Source organism: Manis javanica, chromosome 8 (genome assembly GCF_040802235.1).
Source record: "Manis javanica isolate MJ-LG chromosome 8, MJ_LKY, whole genome shotgun sequence".
Lineage (NCBI taxonomy): Eukaryota > Metazoa > Chordata > Mammalia > Pholidota > Manidae > Manis > Manis javanica.
This window is the reverse complement of record NC_133163.1, coordinates 67,395,259-67,412,301: the sequence shown is the minus strand read 5'-3', so window position 1 is coordinate 67,412,301 and position 17,043 is coordinate 67,395,259. Positions and strand designations below refer to the sequence as shown.

General features: G+C 37.2%; 1 protein-coding gene across 6 annotated transcripts in view; it reads left to right on the top strand.

Annotated features, from left to right (window-relative positions):
• Positions 1-17,043, top strand: part of G2E3 (G2/M-phase specific E3 ubiquitin protein ligase) — a 72,254-nt gene that overhangs the window by 19,862 nt on the left and 35,349 nt on the right. For 4 of the 6 annotated variants that reach the window (XM_036999491.2, XM_036999493.2, XM_017663533.3 and 1 more), the window contains exons 2-6: positions 3,186-3,226; positions 7,697-7,794; positions 10,168-10,269; positions 13,319-13,443; positions 14,469-14,634. In XM_036999491.2, the coding sequence (XP_036855386.1) occupies positions 3,190-3,226; positions 7,697-7,794; positions 10,168-10,269; positions 13,319-13,443; positions 14,469-14,634 (528 nt within the window). In that variant the 5' untranslated portion in view covers positions 3,186-3,189. Of the gene's footprint in view, positions 1-3,185; positions 3,227-7,696; positions 7,795-10,135; positions 10,270-12,022; positions 12,140-13,318; positions 13,444-14,468; positions 14,635-17,043 lie in introns of those variants that run through there. The other 2 variants (XM_017663536.3, XM_036999492.2) reach the window with 2 other exon arrangements.

Here is a 17,043-nt window from a genome sequence, read left to right as displayed (position 1 = left end):
GGCGGTGTTATAATCTCAGTGTGGGTCTTGTTTGGGGACAGCAGTGGGGTCAGTCCTGTGGGTTTCGGTAGCGTGCGTTTGGGCGAAGCCCTAAACTCGTCTACGCTCTTCAGGGAGGAGAGTGTTGGCCAGGAGCATGAAAATGTCATGATGTGTGAGGCTGTAAGACTGGAGGGTCCATTGAAACTCCCTGATGTATGTCGTGGGATCAGTGGAAAAGGAACCTAGGTGTTTCTCTAGTTGGGCTAAATCTCCTAAGGAGAAAGGGACGTGAACGCGCACGATGCCTTTGGATCCTGCTACCTCCCGGAGGGGGGCAATAATTTTGGGAGGCCCTCGGGACCAAGTCTGAGGGGGACTGAGGGTTCTGGCTCAGTCTGTGGGGGAGTGACGCAGCCTAGCTGTGTCTAGTCGAGCAGGTCCTGAAGTGCAGAAGGGGGGCAAAGAAAATAAAGAAAGAATCAGACCCACGTGTCGCCAGCCAGCAGCCCAGCTACTTGCCTCTGCCGCTCTAGTTGGGCTTAGAACTCATGACTCTGAGGTTAAGAGTCCCATGCTCTACTAACTGAGCTACAGCAGGGCTCCAGTTAATTGCTTATGGAATGCGTAAACAGAATGTTCTTTGTTCTCCATTCCTGGCACATTGGCAAGTGGGGGAAGGGCATAGCTAGAAGCAGGGGAGGTGTTTCTACACATCTTCAAGGTCTCCCTATTTTCAGAGTAAGGAGTCTTGGCTCGTCTTTGAGGACAAGATATGTTTTTGTGGACAGATAACTTCCAAGGACTGCACCGGTTGTTCTCTAGCTTGTGCTTTCCCATGCTGTGTTCAGACATGGGGAAAGGTGCTTTCCCATTCTCCCTACAAACATGTGAGAAGACAAAGGTGGTCCCTAACAGGGGAGAAACAGGTGATGAGGGCAAAGACGGAGGAGGCCCCCGGGACCTAGTTAAAGGGGGGGGCTGAAAGGCTCAGGCTTAATCTGTGGGGGACGAAGGCGGAGGAGGTGAGATGGGGGAGGAGATGGTGGGGGAGGAAGGGAGAAGGGCTGTTGTAGGAGAAGAAGGGAAAGGGAGTGAACAGGAGGCTTCTGCGGGGCAGCTGCTTGCAGGCTAGGAGAACTTGGGAGGGGGCGGGGAGAGGAGGAGGCGTAAAGCTTTGATATAGGGAATCTCCTTCCATTTTTTCAGGCGCTGGCAGTAGTTAAAGAGATTGTGAGTGATGTTAGGATCAAGAGTTCCCCCTGCGGGCCATTGGTTGTTATTGTCTAGGGGGTATGTCGGCCAATCTTGGGAGCAGTATTTACAGAGAAGTTTTGGTTTTATATCAGGCGTCAGGGAGAGGGTAGCCAGATGCTTAAGCAGGCATTCAAGAGGTGAACTTTCAGGGAGGGATGAGGAGCCTCCCATGGCTAAAGGACAGAGAAGGAGACAAACAGGGGGGAAGACGAACGGAGATCCTCGGACTGGAAGCAGACCGCAAGGAGACAAAGGGCGTCCCGATGATCCTTGGTGGTCTGCGGAAACTCGTATACGAGTCGGAATTTCTTAGGAAGTGTGGGTCGTCACCCAGACTTCCCTAAGAAGGCAGTTTGCCGGAGTCACGAGGTACCTAGCGCTAGGAATTTTCGGCAGACAGAACAGATTTCGGCGGACGGAACAGAAGGAGGAGGGGGGGAAAAAGGAGCATTCTCATCTGCAAAGGAGTCACCTCGTTTATTGCTGTTGGAGGAGGGGCCTGAGGGTCTGCCGCAGCCGTGAAGGCCTGAGGCGGGGATTTATGACTGTCGGAGGAGGGGCCTGAGGGTCCGCCGCAGCCGTGAAGGCCTGAGGCAGGGATTTATGGCTGCCGGAGGAGGGGTCTGAGGGTCCACCGCAGCCGTGAAGGCCTGAGGCGGGGAGAGTTCCCTCCTCATCCCCGAGCATCAGGGCCTTGCCGGACGATCACGGTCAATGGCACTGCGATAGCTCCGGGAAGAGTGGCCCACTCCAGGGGGAAAACTTACCTAAAGGCCAGAGAGGAGTGGTGAGTGTGATGAGCCAGCGCCGGAAAAAGAGGACGAGTGCAAGCTGCTGCTGGTGTCGGGGGAGACGGGGCCCAGTTGGGGTGTCCCATCTCCCGGGTTTCGGCACCAATGAAAGGAAAGGAGCGACACACAGCAGCAGTTCACTGGAGAATTCCGCTTTATTAGGGATAGGTGCTGGGTTATATAGGAAGGGGCATGAGCTGATTGAGGTGTCACTTCTACGGGGCTGGTGGCTGTTGGCTAGGTGCTGGGATTGGGAGGGGGGCGAGAGGTGATTGGGCTTCAGGTGGCTCCGGCGGGAACCAAGGAACCCCGAAGAGAAGCCGGAAGTTTGCCATTTTACTGGTGGGGGCCCTTCAGGTAGAAAAATTTGTGTTTCAGTAATGAATGTAAGTAATTTTATGTTAACTAGTGGGGAGTGAGGCAGCAGAGACAGATCAATGTCTTTCAGTATGTAAATGGTTGAGCACTGTACTGGAAGATGTGAATACAGCAGTCCGATGTTTGCAGTGCTATATAGAGTCCCCACAAACGCAACAAGTATAGCCTGACAAAAGACAATTTTTTTAGGCTACTCAGATACAAATGGCATTGCACTGATGATATATTTTCCCTAAACAAACAATTCCTGGTAAAGCTTTGGTAAAACGAAACAAAACACAAATTTCCCTGACTTACGTGGGAGTTATAATAGGAAATATCATTTTGTCCTAAAACAGCAAGAAAAATAATTTTTTATATTGATGTGTAAAATGGGCTTAGGTTCTAGGTTAATGTAATTATAAATAGGTGTTTTTTTGCCTACTTGAATAGCCAGCTGGAAATTTGAAAGTCTAGACTTCTTTGTTGTGCAGATGTTTTTTGGGTTGCAGGATGTCCTATAGTCCTTGCCCCTTTCCACTAAATGCTAGAGGTCATCTTAAATCTTTTTGATAGCTAAAAAGACATTGCTTCTAATTTTAACAGTGTCCACAGACTTAACAGCCCTTGTTGAGAACTACTGGTATTAGATGTGTGTGAGGAGGGAAAATTAAGTACTAGAGTAAGAAATGGTTATGCAGCTTATTTATAGTCTCATGTATTGACTAAATTTAGTTAAAATGGATAATTTGAAACTTGTCAAATTAAGATGGCTATATTGTATCTTTCTATTTTTCCTAGTAAAATGAATGAAAGTAAACCTGGTGGCTCACAGAATCTTGGTAAGTAGCTGTATTTAAAAATTTTTCAAATATAATTTAAAATGTTAAAAATATTTTACTCTTGCTTTTTTATTACAGTGAAATTATTTAGAATGCTACTCAAACAATAGGAATGAATTCCTTGATCCCTTGATTCATACATCCGTATACCAATTTATAACATTGAATGTATTCTTTTCAGCAAAATCTGCTGTAAGGGGACAATTTGCCAAATTTTATTTGTATTATCTGTATGTACTTATGAGGTATGGCTTGTATCTGAGTAAGTCATTTAATAAGTAGAAAATTTTCACCTTTTTGTGTGACTTTTTCTTATAAAAGGAATTGCAGGTAAGAACAGTTTAAACAATACACAAAAGTTTGAACATGAAAAAGAAACTCTCTAAGTGCTCGCAGAAATCTCCTCAAATAGATGCAGACCTTTGCTTTTAGGTGTTGTTTTCTTCATTTATTAGACATAAACATATATTGACTTGCTATTATGGAAGATGAGAAATCAAATTGTTACTTTATATTCCTATAGCACTACTTCTCCCCTCATCTATCCTAAGATTTATTTTTGATTCCTTCTCAAAGTATTATACTTAAAACTATCTTACATCACTTATAGAGAGTATCTTTTAACTCCACATCATGTTGGATAAAGAAATTTGTGCTTGTACAAGTCCTTCTACTTTGCTTTTACCTACGACTTCTAACTGTATGTTAATAGTTCTGAGACAGTAATTTATGGATTACCTTCACAAACTTGCCACATGCAAAAACTACCTACACTGTTACTCATGTCATATTTTTCCTGACTGACTCAGTTTTTACTTACATGTACGTGTTTATTTCATTAATGTAATACAGCCAGTATCATTTACTATAGAAGGTGATCTTAATGGAGTCAGAACAATTTTACTTTAACATTCAAATTTAGAAACAAAGTATGAATACAAACAAAAGTAATATACTCATAAAAATGCATGCCTGAAACTTAGTCTGTACCACATTCAGGGTCTCTGTACTGGGTAAAGGGAAAGAGGGAAACATGAAAAGCCAGGGGCCCACATCATCTAGCAGGTGCAGCACCATCCAGTGTTCCTCTTGACGAATCCAGCAGTCTCAGCTAATTCCTTGTATTCCTCTTCCTCTTGATAGCTGTATGCACACTTATAATTAAAAGTATAGGCACTGGGGATGAAGGAGTTAAAGTGGGAACTGCAGGTGTAAGATGTCCAGTGAACAAATAGCAATTTGCTGGAGTTAATGTGGTCTGTTACTTTGTGTATGGAAGGACAGGGAGCTGAAATTTTTTGAAAGACTGGGAGAATGGGCTTTTCATTATGGCTTATTTCATTAAACTGGAGTGAATGAAGACAAATACAGAGGGAGCATATTTCACAGTTTGAAATATTAGCACATGGTCTTTCTTTCTAGTCCTGGAATCTACTTTGTAAGTAGCCTGCTAACAAATATAGGACCTTTTCAAAGCATAACATCCATTCTTGATTGCATATATTAGGCAAGGTAAGTAAGACTAACTGCTGTAATAGGTAAACCCTGAAGTTTTCCTGGTCTAACACAGTAAAATTTTATTACTGACATTACAGTCCAGTGTGGATTGGTTAGGGCAAATAGGACAGATAGGGAGTTTTGACTGCCTGTAGTCATTTAGATATTCAAGCTTCTATCTTGTGTTGATCTGCTGCCTTGAGAGCCTCAGGCTTTTCTCTTTAGCTAGTGATTTTCTCATTGTTTTATTGGCATGTCATTGGAATTTTTTAGTATGTTATTAAAATTTTTGCACAAGTAAAATCATTAGAAAAGATCAATAATTGTAATACTAATATTTCTTGAGTTCTATCTGTGTTTCACACCCTTTTCATTATATTGCTGTATACTATCTCATTTACTCCTCCTTAAGGCATAGTTTGAGGTTTGTGGTGTTGTTTTTCTCATTTTTAAGATGAGGAAACAGGGCCATAAAGTGTGTATGTGGCCTGTCCAAGGTTGCACAGCAAGGTTGTGGAGCTGAGTCTTAACTCAGATCTCCCTGACTGCAATTTGCCTTTTTAAAACTATTATTATTATCATGAAACACACAGTATAAAACTCACCATTTTAACTATTTTGAAGTGTACAATTTGGTGGCGTTTAGTACATTGGCAACATTGTGCACCCACACCACTATCTTGTTACAAACATTTTCATTACCTCCAAAGGAAACTCTGTGCTCACTAGACAGTTACTTCTCATTTCCCCTGTCCTCAGTCCCTGGAAACCATCAGTCTGCTTTTTGTCTGTCTCTGTGGATTTACCTATTCTGAATAATGTAATCTTACTATAAATGGCATCGTATAACATGGCACCTTTTATGCTTGGTGCCTTTCACTTAGCATAATGTTTTTAGGCCCATCCATGTATCAGTTCACTCCTTTTTATAGTTGAATATAGTTGATTGTATGGATATGTGGTATTTATCTTTTCATACATCCATTGATGGACATTTGGTTTGTTTTCCCTTTCGGTTATGAACAGAGCTGCACTGAACATTAGTGTGCAAGTATTTATTTCTCCCGATCCTTGTCAACATTTGTTATTATCTAACATTTTGATTGTAGCTATCCTAAGTGGGTGTAAAATGGGATCTCATTGTGGTTTTGATTTCATTTCCCTGGTGTCTAATGGTAGTAAATAACATTTAATGTGCTTCTTGGCTATTTATGTATCTTTGGAGAAATGTTTGTACAGATCCTTTGTTCCATTTTAAAACTGGGTTATATTTTGTTGCTGAGTTGTAAGACTTTCCCACACACTCTGGGCTCTAGACCCCTTAACAGGTATATGATTTCCAAATATAGTATTTCCATTCTGTAGATTTTCTTTTCACTCTCTTGGTCTTGTCCTTGGATGCCCATTTTAAATTTGATGTAGTCTAATTTATCTGTTTTTTTCTTTAATTGCTTTTGCTTTTGATGTCACAGAATATCTAAGAAACCGTTGCCAAATCCAAGGCTATGAAGATTTACCCCTAAGTTTTCTTCTAAGAGCTTTATAGTTTTATCTCTTACATTTAGGTCTGTGATCTGTTTTAATTTTTATATGTGGTGTGAGGTAGGGGTTCAATTTTATTATCTTGCATGTGGCTATCCAGTTGTTACAGCACAATTTCTAAGAAGAGACTTCTTTCCTCACTGAATGGTCTTGACATGCTTGTTCAAAATTAATTGACCATGGATGCACGGGTTTATTTCTGGACTCATCTTTTACATTGACCTGTATGTCAGTGCCACACTGTTAAGATTTCTGTAGCTTTGTCATAGTTTTGAGTCTTCTCTCTTTTTTTTTTCTCTAGTTCAGTCTAGATAAAGGTTTGTCAGTTTTGTTGACCTTTTCAAAGAGCCAGCCTTGGTTTTTTTTTATTGATTCTCTGTATTGTTTTCTATTCTCTATTTCATTTATCTCTGCTCATTTATCTCTCTTTCCTTTTACTGGCTTTTGGGCTCTCCTTTTCTAGTTCTTTAAAGTTACAATTAAGTTATTGACTTGTGATCTTTCTTTTTTCATATAGGCTAGCATGAGTCTAAAGATCATTCAAGAGTGAAAGGTTAGGGTTTCTGGAGTCCTTTCTGAGTATGCTTCCAGCCCTGGACATGTGCATGTCCTTCTAGATAACCCTGGATATGTGGGAGATTCCCAAAGCCTTTAATTCCCCTATGTGACCCTTTTTCCCAGGCTCCTCTTTTCTAGCTTTTTCAGTCTATAACTGGATTTCCCTGTTTTCCTTTGCTCCAAGTTGCTATAGCTAGTATTTGTCTTAAATGCTTTTGACAAACATTCAAGCTCCAGCTCTGAGAAAGTTGAAGGCAGGTGAAATAAGGGCAAGCATCTAAACCCATCCATAAAGGAGCCAACCACACAGGTCAAAACACACAATCACATTCCTTTGAGACAAAGGTGAATATTACCTCCTCTTGAACAGTCTATACCAGGAACATGGGCCATCATACCCAAGGCCATTGTCCAGCTGGAGAGTGGGGAATGGTAGGCAGGTAAGTTAAAATGCCACAAAGTTCTCATCAAAATTTAGCAGCTTATTTCTTTATTAAGCATTCTCCTAACTGTTGTAAGTTTTAAAATTAGATTTCAGGTTCTGAAAAGTTGAATCTGACAGTTTTGGGCAGCTTAATTGTTGCTGTAATGGAAAGATGGAGTTTGGAGTTCCCTAAGCTATTATTTTCAGTGTTGTTGCCCTCCAAGTTGCCATTTTAAATACACACTGGAATTCATCATTAGAAATTAATGGAAAAAAACGTTAAGTCACATTTTTGTTCTAGAAGTAGGTATTGGAAATTTTAAGTTACTGATAATGTGATTTGCTCTATTGGGAAGAATTAAACACATCAGTTGAGAGAAGTACCAATTTTGTAGGGTTTTTTAAATTGAAAAATATTTTTTATATCTATTTACTTTTTTCACTGTTAGTTTGTGTTTTCTGTCGAAAAAATGATGACTGTCCTAATAAATATGGAGAAAAGAAAACTAATGAGAAATGGAATCTCACTGTACATTACTATTGTTTGGTGAGTATAATTTATAATTAAATATTGGAAATTTGATATTCTTAGGAGATTTAGATCCTGATGACTGGTCTGTGAGAATTATTGATAAGTCATTTAATCTGGATCTCATTTTGCCTATATGTAAAAATAAGAATTTAAATTTATCAATTTCTAAAATTCTGAGATTGCTTGGTACATAAAAGACCTTTCATTATTACCTGGTACATAAAAGACCTTTCATCATTACCTGTTTCTTCACTTATCACCTAAGTGAAGAAAGGAGAAAAATATTTAGGTCTCTAAGAGAGTTTTTCTTTTTACTATCTTGTTTCCAGTGTTGCTAGTGATAAGTCTCTGAAAAGACTTGTTTTCAGGGAATAGAAGAAAAGTGTTTTATTTCACAGAAAATCTAGAAAAAATTTTTGACTAAAGCTATTAAATATCTGTGGGAAAGGAAACAGGTTAATTTATGAGTCACTCAGAAGAAAAAGTGGTTTCATACTGAGAATTAGTCCCTCATTTGTTCTCCCTCTCCTCCACCAACTTCTCATCTCATTGAATTTGTGCGTTCAGATACTAGTGGCACCATCACTGCCTTAGCGTGTTAAAGCTGCATTAGTATGTACACTACTTCTTCATACTGTATCAGTTACATATTGTTGCTTCACAAATTATCCTAAAATTTAGCAGTTTAAACGATATTTATAATCTCAAAATAGTTTGAGGATCATGAATCTGGTATTGGCTGATCTGGGTAGTTCTGGCTCAGTGTCTTTCATGAAGCTGTGAGTAGGATATCAGCCACTGTTCAGTCATCTGAAGGCTTGACTAGGCTGGAGGATCCACTTGCATTGTCTCATTCATGTGACTTTTGGCCTCAGTTGCTTACTACCTAGGCAGGCTCCAAAGGGCTACTCACAGCATGGCATCTGTCTTCTCCCAGAGCAAGTAATGAAAGAGAAAGAAGGGCAGATGGATACACTGAAACAGAACCATATGCCCTAGTCTTCACAGCACATACCACTGTCACTCTCGCTCTATTCTGTGTGTTAGAAGTAAGTCATTAAGTCTAGCCCACACTCAACAGGAAGGGACTTAGGCCCCATTTCTCAAAGGAAAGAGTCAACAAATTTGTGGACATATTTTTATACACAGCACAGCATCCAAGTTAAAGCTCTTTATCTGCTTCCTTGAGAAACCATCTAATGTATTCCTTGGTGGGTCTCTGAGACTACATTTTTGTGTATCAAGTATCTATCCTATGGGTTAAATTGTAGACTGGTCTAGGAACCTAATTACTTTGTACCAAGACTAGAGGGAGCAAAAAGTTGGCATTCCAAATTTGTAAATTGGAGTCTATTGTACTTTGTATCACAACATAAAACATTTTCATTTTTCTAAGAGTTCATTTTACTTCTTGTGCAGTAGAATTAGGAGAGTTATTTTATTAGTTATTTCTTCATAACTAATTTTTAAGCAATGTGTATCACTTTTAGTTTTCTTTAGGATATATTATACTGATTAAAATAAGCCTCTTCTTTAATCACAAATTTGAACTATTTTTTAATTATATATCTTGGTTGATCATATCAAAATTACCTTTATATTCTGTCTTATTTTATTAATGAGTATAATTACTCAAAAATGTACTGACCTTAGGCTCAACACTTGTAAGATTCTATTTCACTGTGAACAGAAAAGAACAGTAATGTTGCAAATAGTAGTAGAATGTTATTGCTGAAAGAGATTTAGAGACAGTGTCATCCAGTGTTTTCATTTTTGTGTTTAAGGTCAGAGACATTAAATTACTTGTGGAAGATTCCAGAAAGTTGGACACAAAGTCTGGTTTGCAAGCCAGGATTTTTAATTCATAGTCACATGCTTTTTCTTGATTCATGCTTCCTTAACATATTTAAACTGAAGTTAAAATCAGATTTTTAAAAATTCAAACTTACGTAACTGCAGTCCAATACGTTTCCCTGTAAATATGCCTTTTATGATTCAGAATCAAGCTAGATTTAAAGTTAGTCCAAAATATCATTGATAATCTGAACTATCTCCATAGTATTTACTGTTACTAACAAGTTTAAATATTTACCACTTTTTTTCTGAAAGCTTAATTATAGGTGTTTTTTGTTTTCCTTCCTGCCTTACTTCCTTTTTGTTGTTTCCTGGAATACTTTAGAAACCAGCTTGGTTATATGAACTGTTAATATACAGTGTGATCCAAATCAAAGAATATGAATAGCTTCTTTGACCATGATAAATAAGTATTATTGACTAAGAGATAATTGAAATTTGAGTTGTTTTATGCCCATTTTTAATTGGAATATATATATTTTATTGCAAACTGATTTCTTAGAGTTTATTTTCTAATTGAGAATAAATTCATAGTTGATGTCAAGTGGAATTTGGCAGAGAGGTAAAGAAGAAGAAGGAGTTTATGGTTTTCTAGTAGAAGACATCAGAAAAGAAGTGAATAGAGCTTCTAAACTGGTAAGTAAATTGTTTTACTCATTACACTAACTATCGTAAATATTGTCAATACTGGGGAAGTCTGAATTTCCATTCATTTCTCTACAGGAAATTTGTAAGGCTTTGATTTTATGTTCCAATGCTTATTTTTGTCAAATACTATAAATTTTAGAACATTTTGCATTTTTGCAAATAGAAGAGCTTAATGACCATGGATAGTTCATGTGCCAATACTGATTTTACTTCATCTTATTCCAACTTATCCACCATTTCACCCACTCTTAATATTAGAATTATTACCATAGATCCACCCTGCTTTCTTTAAACCCTCATATCTTACTCAATGTGACCATTTGCTTTTCGTCTTATGCCTCAGTTGCTGGGTTGGAATGATGGGTTTAGATGGAGATTACACAACTGTGCAGACCAATAATTTATGACCTCCATACCTTTTGTGGCCCTTCTGTGGCATTGTTCTTATATGTTCAGTGCCTTCTTCTAGTCTCCAGGATAAGTACTCTAAACTTTAACCTCTCATGTATTCATTTATATGTTGTGGACCTTCTGTGTGACAGTTGCTATTCACACACAGGGAGAGGACTGTGGGTTTCCATGTGGTTTGGGTAGAAATAATGAGAGTTAGAAAATGAGAAGGTTAGCAGTATAGGGATTTTTGTACAGAATATGGTACTGGAATTGATGATGTCCATGGTGGAGCAGTTTTGGGTGGTGAGAGAGTTCATCGTTACACTGATTTAGAGATGAAGGAAGTTAAAGAAAGGTTGTCCCATCAATGAAGTTGTTTAGAATGATAACAAGAATTAAAATACAGTTATCAAGGTGCCAAAGTTTGGAGGTGGAGGAGTGACCAGGAAGTTAGTAGGTAACGGTAAATATCATAGCTCAAAGGACTGTATTTTTTTAAGTGTGAACATAAAGTAGTTACCTACAATCTGCAACAGAGAACTACAATAATGTTCTGTTTGTTCTCCTTCCTATCCTTGTCCATATCCCACTCCCCACCCCTTGCCAAGTCTGGTAATTAAGAAGGATGGGAAAATATGCAGCTTCATTCAAGAAATTCTCTTAGAGAAGCATGTACAGACCTTTATTTTAGTTAAGGCAAAGAAATGGGAGCAATTATTTTTGAAGATACTGAGGATGCTTGGGGGCTTGATGGTAAAATAAAGGCTCTCAGGCACAAGGGAAAACCTTGGTGAAAGGATTAGCAGTGGCATTTATCTAAAGACCACGTGAGAGTATTACTCTCAATTCCTCAGCTTCCAGATGAAAGTGAACTTGCGAAAGATGGCCTCTCAAGGTCCCCTTAACAGTCTAAAAATGCCAGTTTTCTTAAAATGTCTGAGTCCTTCCTGTGTGTTTTAGGAACCTTTGAGAATATCTTGATCCTGAAGAGGTTGTCTCCATTTGTGACCTTAAACTAGAATTCCATGTGTCAGTTTACTTGGGAGAGACTTGGCAAAGTATTCTCCTATGAGCTGGTGGTGCTTGAGGGGGCAGCAGTAAGACCGTATATTCCTTTTAGTAGTGGCCATTATAATGGCCATCTCAAGGGTTCCAAGATGTTTTAGGTACTTCTCTTTATTTTAGTAAGGACTGATTCATCTAATAGTCTTTCTGTTCATAAACCATAGTTACATTTCAGTTAGTGGCAGTGGTGGTGTATTTGTTTCCTAGAGCTGCTGTAATAAATTACCACAAGCTGGGTCGCCTAAAACAAAAATTATTCTCTCACAATTCTGGAAACCTGTAGTTCCAAGACAGAAGGATTGATTCTTCTGTCTGGAAACTCTGAGAGAGAATCCATTCCATGCTTCTCTTTGAGCTGGTGGCTACTGGCAGCCTTTGGAATTCCTTGGTGTGTGGCAACGTAAGTCCAATCTATGCTTCCACTTCACATGGCCTCTCCCTCTCTATGTCTGTCTTAAATCTCCCTCTCCTTTCTCTTATAAAGACACCAGTCTTTTGATTTAGGGTGATCTAATCTTGAGATCTTTAACTTATATCTACAAAGACCCTATTTCCAAATAAGTCACATTCATAGGTAGTAGGAATTAATGGCTTGAACATGTCTTTTTTTTTTACAAGTTTTATAATTCATATATTTATTTATTTATTGAATTATTGATATATAATCTTATGTTGGTTTCAAATGTACAATACAGTGATTCAATACTTACCCATATTACTTAACACTCACCCCCTCTATTGCAGTTACTATCTATAAATGTAGAAAGATGTTACAGAGTCATTAACTGTATTCTCTATGCTATACTACCATTCCTGTGACCAGCATACATTGTGATTGCAAATTATTGTGTCCCTTTATTCCCCTCACCTCCCCACCCTGCCCCTACCCCGCCCCCTTGGTAACCACTAGTCACTTCTCAGTGTTTATTAGTCTACTGCTGTTTTGTTCATTTTGTTTCGCTTTGTTTTTATATTCCACAAATAAGTGAAATCGTGGTATTTGTCTCTCTCTGCCTGGCTTATTTCACTGAGCATAATACTTTCTAGATCCATCTATGTTGTTGCAAATGGCAGGATTTCTTTTCTTTTTATGGCTGAATAATATTCCATTGTGTATATTGAACATGTCTTTTTGAGAGTCACTGTTTCACATACTGTGGTTATCAAACACTTTTTCATTTAGTTAGAATAATCCTAGATGATTTTTTTATAGATTATTAGTATTGTTTGCTGTTCTCCTTGGTGAATATTTCCTAATTAGGTGTTTTCTATTGAGATTTGAATGGGACTTTGATGTACAGCCATTATATTCATTATATTTACAAACCCCTAGGTTTTAAATATTTTAGCAGGTAGAAAAAGAAGCCTCTCTGTGTCATCCACATGTTAGCTTAGAGATAATTCCTTTATCAGAAGTTGTAGGAATGGAGAACAATTTTTTTTCAGGAAGTTCCTTTTATATACCATAATCACAGCTATTGTAATCAGACTCCCCACAAGAAATGTTCACTTATACCTTGGTGACATTACAGTATGTAACTTTGTATGTTTTGACCCCTACTTTCATATATTCTTCTAGAAATGTTCTATTTGCAAGAAAACTGGTGCTTCAATTGGATGTGTTGCACCCCGATGTAAACGAAGTTATCATTTCCCATGTGGACTTCAGAGAGAATGTATTTTCCAATTCACTGGCAATTTTGCGTGAGTTAATTGTTGATGTATGAGAGATGAATGTTAAAAGTGGAAAATGGATATGGCTATCCCAGTGATATAATTCCTTTGTAAAATTTTTCAAAGCTGCCCTGAGTTTATACATATACATTGTGGGGGGTGTAGGGACTGATGTGTGTGTCTGTGCGTGTGTGTGTGTGTGTATACATATATAACTTCTCCCCTCCTTTATGGAGTCATTTCTGTCTTCAAAGTCTTGAGAATGGCCATGTCTGGAATGGGCTTCATGATTAATACTCACCATCAGCTTTCAGCTATAGAATATAATATGGAACTGTTAGTTTATTCCTACTTGGGTAAAATTTCCACCTTATGTAATTCTAGATTTTTATGTCACTCTTTATAAGATTTAATAGTCCACTTTTCTTTCACAGGGCTATTTGTATTTCTCACTGAGTAAGTTGAAGGTGTGTAAATTTGGTGGAGTCCAGAATTGAAATGTTATGCTCTGGGATGCCCCTCAAAATATTTACTTACTGAGTCCAACTTTAAACATCAAAGATTTATAAATTTTGGTATTTGGTATCATGAGTGTTCTCTTTCTTTTAGTCTTTGTGTTCTTGACTTACTTAACAGTTGTTACTACAAAAACTGCAGTTTAGAAAATATAAGTAGAAAAAAATTTAGTGTGTTAGGAATAAGTTATTTGCATTTTACTTGTCATTAAAACATTTGCTTTTAAGCTTAAGTTCCTTCTTTAATTCTGTGCAGTGTTTAGTACAAGGATGGGTGTTCTCTGTTGCTAACAATATTCCATAAGATCCTCAACATAATATTAGTTACTGAAATTCTGTGAGGTAAGTCTCACTACCAAAAGGTTAATATTGTGAAAGTCTAGCTCTCCATAATCTAATTTATAGTGCCAAGAATCCAGTCTATTGTAGGTTAATTATGAGAGACATATGAATGAATTTTCTCCTTCATGAATTATAACGCTAACTTAGTTATGCTCTGTAATTTATTAGATGTTATTTTTAAATAATTTGTATTTTTAGGTCATTTTGTTGGAAACATCAACCTGTTCAAATAATTACGTCTAATAATTGTAGAGACTCATTACCATGCACCATTTGCCTAGAATTCATTGAACCTATTCCAACTTACAGCATATTACGAAGTCCTTGTTGTAAAAATGCTTGGTTTCATAGAGACTGTTTACAGGTAAGATGTTTTATAAGCGTTTCCTGATATAAAATTTGTTGTTTGCTGAGTTGAATTTTAAATTGGAAAGAATTGATATTTGTATTTTAGCTCTTATTGTAACCTTTTAACATAATTTTATTGAAGCATATTTTACTTACAGAATTCACCCTATTGAAGTGTACAATTAATATTAATAAAAATTAATAAAATATTTTAGTACTTTACACTATTTAACATATATGTACACTTAAAAGCTTTGTATTTTTACCAAAGATTTTGTTTGTGTTTCACACTGACTATAATGCAATTTTACCCCCCTCAAGTTCATTTACATATTTAACCTTAGAAAACCAAGTTAAGTGAAATGCTAACTGTAAGCTAAGATATTTAAATGTTGAGACCTTTAACAAAAACTATAGTAAACACTTTATTACAACTTCTAGAGAGCACGCCTTGTATGTCAAAATTGATGACAAGTTTTCAAGTAAATGTAATATAATAAAACAACACTGAACAATTTAATATTTCTTGGACTAGAAGATACTTGTAAATTTTAAAAAGAGCCCACTTGTTAATAACATCAAATATGTACAAAAACTGAATGAAAGTGCCAGCTGATGGGCGACTAAATAGAATGCCAGATAACAAAGGATTTACATAAGTTTTATACTGTTTGACTTACATTGTTTAGTGAAATGAAATGTTATTGATTACAAATTATCCACAAGAGTGTCTTTTAAAATTAAGAGTTGTTGTAAACCCTCATATTTCAATAAAGTCTTTAAAGTACAAAGAGTGGTCAAGGAAGTAAAGCCTGATTACTTTCTGGTTTTTTGTATGACTCTTGAACTTTGGTTAGGATTACTCAGTTTAAAGTGGCAGGGTGGAACTTATTTTGTCAGGTAAATATTAGAAATTCTGTAATTATTAAATATTTAAATTTAATAATTTAAATTATCTTTACCTCTTGAGGAAGTTCACATGTTATGAGAATCTTAAAAAGTAATTTCTCTTAATTGTTTGTATTTGAATGAATGTATTTGCTGCCAAATGTATCATCTTGTTAACTTTGTAACAGTATATCATTTTTCAAGACAAATTAAGATTTGCTTCATGTATGTGTTAATGAAAGAAAGATTGTCAAACTTCATCCGTAGGTCTTTCTGTGAGCACTCCAAAAATACCAAATTTCTGTCATTAAAAAGTTGAAATAATTTTTCTAACAAAAATGCAGGTCTACTTTATGCAAATATAATATATAAAATCACAACCATGTGGACACCTGTCTATGATATAAATATAAAGAAACAGAGGTGACTTGAACTCACTAACAGCTGTTTCTTGTGTCTTGTTATCTAAAGGAGCTCTCATGGCTTTTCAATTCTGGTACTGGAGTCTTAACTGAAATACTAAATAGTAAATGAAATCTAATTCTACATAGCCACAACAATACCTGAAGAAAAATTTTTAAATCTTTGAACTTCACTAATATAAAATAGTCAAAGGAAGAACAAAGCTATGTAATAGAATGAGAAGTACATGTAGTTAAGCAGATTTTATTATTTCTGACCAGTAGAAATGCTGTATACATTGGGATTTTGTGAGGAGTGACTACAAATCAATATTGGAAACTTCTCTGTGTATGTAGAGAATTGTCACTATTCTTCTTCAGTTTGGATTTCTCCACCATTGCTGTGGTCTTACTGGTATCTTCCACAAGTCCTTTTCTGGTTTGCCTCCATACTAGACACTTCCTGGTGTCATGTTCTGTATTTACTAAGATCTGGGTGTCTCTGTACAATTGCTCAAAGACCCTGTAGATTCAGAGATATCAGTTACTTTTTACTTCTGTTCGCGTGTGTGTATGTTTGTGTGCGTGCGCATGCATGCCACTTGTTTGAAAGCTGCATTTCTCTTTGTTCACTATTCACAGATTGTTACCCAAGTCTATCAGGACTACATAATAGATATCTTTTGTGTATCTCTTTTTTTCTTATTTTTTTATTTTGGTATCATTAATCTACAATTACATGAAGAACATTATGTTTACTACGCTCCCCCCTTCACCAAGTCGCCCCCACATGCCCCTTCACAGTCACTGTCCATCAGCATAGTAAGATGCTGTAAAATTATTACTTGTCTTCTCTGTGTTGCACAGCCCTCCCCATGCCACCACCACACTATACATGCTAATCGTAATGCCCCCTTTCTTTTTCCCTGCCCTTATCCTTCCCTTCCCTCCCATCCTCCCCAGTCCCTTTCCCTTTGGTAACTGTTAGTCCATTCTTGGGTTCTGTGATTCTGCTGCTGTTTTGTTCCTTCAGTTTTCCTTTGTTCTTATACTCCACAGATGAGTGAAATCATTTGGTACTTGTCTTTCTCTGCCTGGCTTAATTCACTGAGCATAATGCCCTCTGGCTCCATCCA